At 40.6% G+C, this 3149-nt stretch overlaps 1 protein-coding gene across 1 annotated transcript; it reads left to right on the forward strand.

Moving 5' to 3' along the window:
• The first annotated feature begins 1360 nt into the window (after positions 1–1360).
• Positions 1361–2899, forward strand: LOC107943695 (glycine-rich cell wall structural protein 1.8). The gene has a single exon (XM_016877478.2). It carries the CDS (start codon positions 1401–1403, stop codon positions 2700–2702), a length of 1302 nt encoding a protein of 433 aa, XP_016732967.1. The 5' UTR covers positions 1361–1400; the 3' UTR covers positions 2703–2899.
• The last annotated feature ends 250 nt before the right edge of the window (positions 2900–3149 follow it).

Raw genomic sequence — 3149 nt, forward strand, 5'->3', positions numbered from 1 at the left:
TGGTGGAGCAGTTGGAACATATACCGCACATCCAAAAATTGTAAGATGGGAAATATTTGGTTATTGACCAAAAATCAATTATAATAGGGAGTATTTATAATTTGTTAGCTTGATGTGTACAAGGAATGGAAACGACCTGGCGTTCTCATTGGCTTTGTCTGGGGTAAATCGGACTCAATAGCTTAAAGTTTGGTGGTGATTTTTACTTTGTTGAGTAATTTAATGCTGCTGGAACAATGCTTTAATTTTTGATGTAATTTTATTTGGATACTACTCTGCTTTATTACTATTAACAGAGCAGTGTGAATGTTGCAAAAAAAAAAAAGGATTGGTCTATGGAATGTCGTCATTGTCGGCTAGCTCCCTATTCCTTCTCGTTCAAGAGATTAAGTGATCATTCAAAGGATATTAATTACATGGTGGAAACATGGGTTTTCGTTCATTTCACAAATAGCATAAGATTCAATTTATTATAAAGAATATTTGGTGATACTATATAATTGATTATTCGTTGTTGAATTAGTTGAGTATTTATTAATATTTTTTAAGTATTAAAGTTGTAATCTTATATTAATAGTTTTATTTTGTGGATAATCTGCCCATTTACATCCTTTTATGAGACCAATAGCATTTCACCTAATTTTTAAAAAAAAAAACAAAAGAAATATTAGGTTAGAGGCTAGAAACTTAGAATTTTTTTCTACATTTATTTGGAGTATAGATAATTCTTTTCTTCTTCTCTCATCAACCAGTTAACCAACAATAAGAAAATGATATCAAATTCTACAATTTTTAAAATTTTAAGCAACAAATATATTATATGTATTTAAATCTCAATTATCAAGCTATTTATTCTATTGTTTCATTTTAAATGATTGAAGCAATAATATTAATAACACTAACATGCTGTGCAAAGAAACAATACTAATTGAGAACCCAAGCAGATAATGGGATAAACAAGTTGATTAGACACATATTATGTTAATAAAGTTGATGAGTTACTAATAATTTTATATGTATCAGCCAATATCAATATGCTTTACATTACAAGCCATTGGTCCGACTCAGATATCCATCAAACTAGAAGGATAAAGAAGAGGATGTTAATTTGTAGGCATTATTACTTGAAACAAATTGTGGAATGAAGCTTAATTTTTTTAAATAAATAAATTTAGGTGCCAGCATAAGCACACTAGTGGGTTTATTGGTGTGAGTGTAAACTTCTTACTGCCGACTTGATAACTTTTGGGGGCATCCAGAAGTTATACCTTTTGCATGTGCTAGCAAGCTTTCACCCTTTCAATGTATCATACGCGTATTTCCCTTCTAGGCTCCAAGCCAATCCCTATAAATACCTACCTTCACTTGCATTCTAAATCAAGGTGAACTGAAACGTTCTCATGGGTATCAAGAAGATATTTGGAGCAATTTTCTTTGTGTTATTAGGTATAGGTATCTGTTCTGCAACTAGATCTCTCCTCACTCTTGATGAAGTGGCTTCTCGTCACCTTTTAGGCATTGTTCATGGAGGTGGCATTGTTGGTGTTAGCTACAAAGGAGGAGGTGGAGGAGGTTCAGGAGGCGGAAGTGGAGGTGGAGGCGCCTATGCAAATGTAGAAGCAGGAGCTACTGGATATGGAGGTGGCGGTGGTAAAGGAGAAGGTGGAGGTGGCGGTGTTGCTGGATATGGAGGTGGAGGAGGAGGTGGCAATGGTGGTGGTGGAGCTAGTGTAGGTGGTGCTTCTGGATATGGTAGTGGAGGTGGTGTTGGTAGTGGTGGCGGGTATGGAGAAGCCGGTGGACATGGAGGTGGTGGTGGCAGTGGTGGTGGGGGAGGTAGTGCAGGTGGACATGGTGGTGGAGCTTCTGGATATGGTGGTGGAAGTGGTGAAGGAGGTGGAGCTGGTGGTGGTTATGGAGGAGCCGGTGGACAAGGAGGTGGTGCTGGTGGTGGCAGTGGTGGAGGCGGAGCCAGTGCAGGTGGTACTTCTGGGTATGGCAATGGAGGTGGCGAAGGAGGTGGAACTGGTAGTGGTTATGGAGGAGCTGGTGGACATGGAGGTGGTGCTGGTGGTGGCAGTGGTGGAGGAAGAGCTAGTGCAGGTGGTGCTTCTGGGTATGGCAATAGAGGTGGCGAAGGAGGTGGAGCTGGTGGTGGTTATGGAGGAGCTGGTGAACATGGAGGTGGTGCTGGTGGTGGCAGTGGTGGAGGCAGAACTAGTGCAGGTGGTGCTTCTAGGTATGGCAATGGAGGTGGTACTAGTGGCGGTAGTGGTGGAGGCGGAGCTAGTGTAAGTGGCGCTTCTGGGTATGGCAATGGAGGTGGCAACGGAGGTGGAACTGGTAATGGTGGCAGCTATGAAGAAGCTAATGGACACGGAGGTGGTGGTGGCAATGGTGGTGGAGGAGCTAGTGCAGGTGGATATGGTGGTGGAGCTTCTGGATATAGAAGTGGAGGTGGTGAAGGAGGTGGAGTTGGATATGGAAGAGCTCGTGGACATGGAGGTGGTGGTGGTGGCGGGAGTGGTGGAGGCGATACAGGAGCATATGGTGGTGGAGGGGCACATGCAGGTGGATATGGCAGTGGAGGAGGAGCTGGAGGAGGTGTTAGTGGTGGTGCAAGTGGTGGTGTTGGAGGTGCAAATGAGGGAGGATATGGAAATGGTGGCAGAGCTGGAGGTGATGAAGGTGGTCACTATTAGCCTTGAAAGTACCTTGTCACCTTTATCATATATTAAGAGTATTAATGTTGTTACAACTGGTACTAAACAAAATAAGAGTAATTTGATTACGTAATCCAAAATATTTAAAAATATTGTATGAAACTTATAGAATCCAAATAGATGATGTTAAAAGTTATATCATATGATAATATTGAAATGAATCTATCGTTTTCTAATGATTTACATCTTCTCCTACATTGTTCATATGCATTTTGCCTATCTAAATTTATTTATATTAACCCAATATAAATGGATTGTTGTCTTGTCTTCAATTCGAAGGTTATGTGCATGGTCGTAATGTTTTGCATATTACAATTATTCTAACCCATGATGAAACGGTATACATCTATTGAGAAAGGCATTACAAGCTGAAGCTATATATGGATGGAATTGTATGGCAAAATCTTTTTGAGGAAACGTACGTTG

Source organism: Gossypium hirsutum, chromosome A03 (assembly GCF_007990345.1).
Source record: "Gossypium hirsutum isolate 1008001.06 chromosome A03, Gossypium_hirsutum_v2.1, whole genome shotgun sequence".
NCBI lineage: Eukaryota > Viridiplantae > Streptophyta > Magnoliopsida > Malvales > Malvaceae > Gossypium > Gossypium hirsutum.

Bases quoted from the DNA above. Each gene is read 5' to 3' on its own strand.
- LOC107943695 (XM_016877478.2), top strand. From the start codon at position 1,401: ATGGGTATCAAGAAGATATTTGGAGCAATTTTCTTTGTGTTATTAGGT.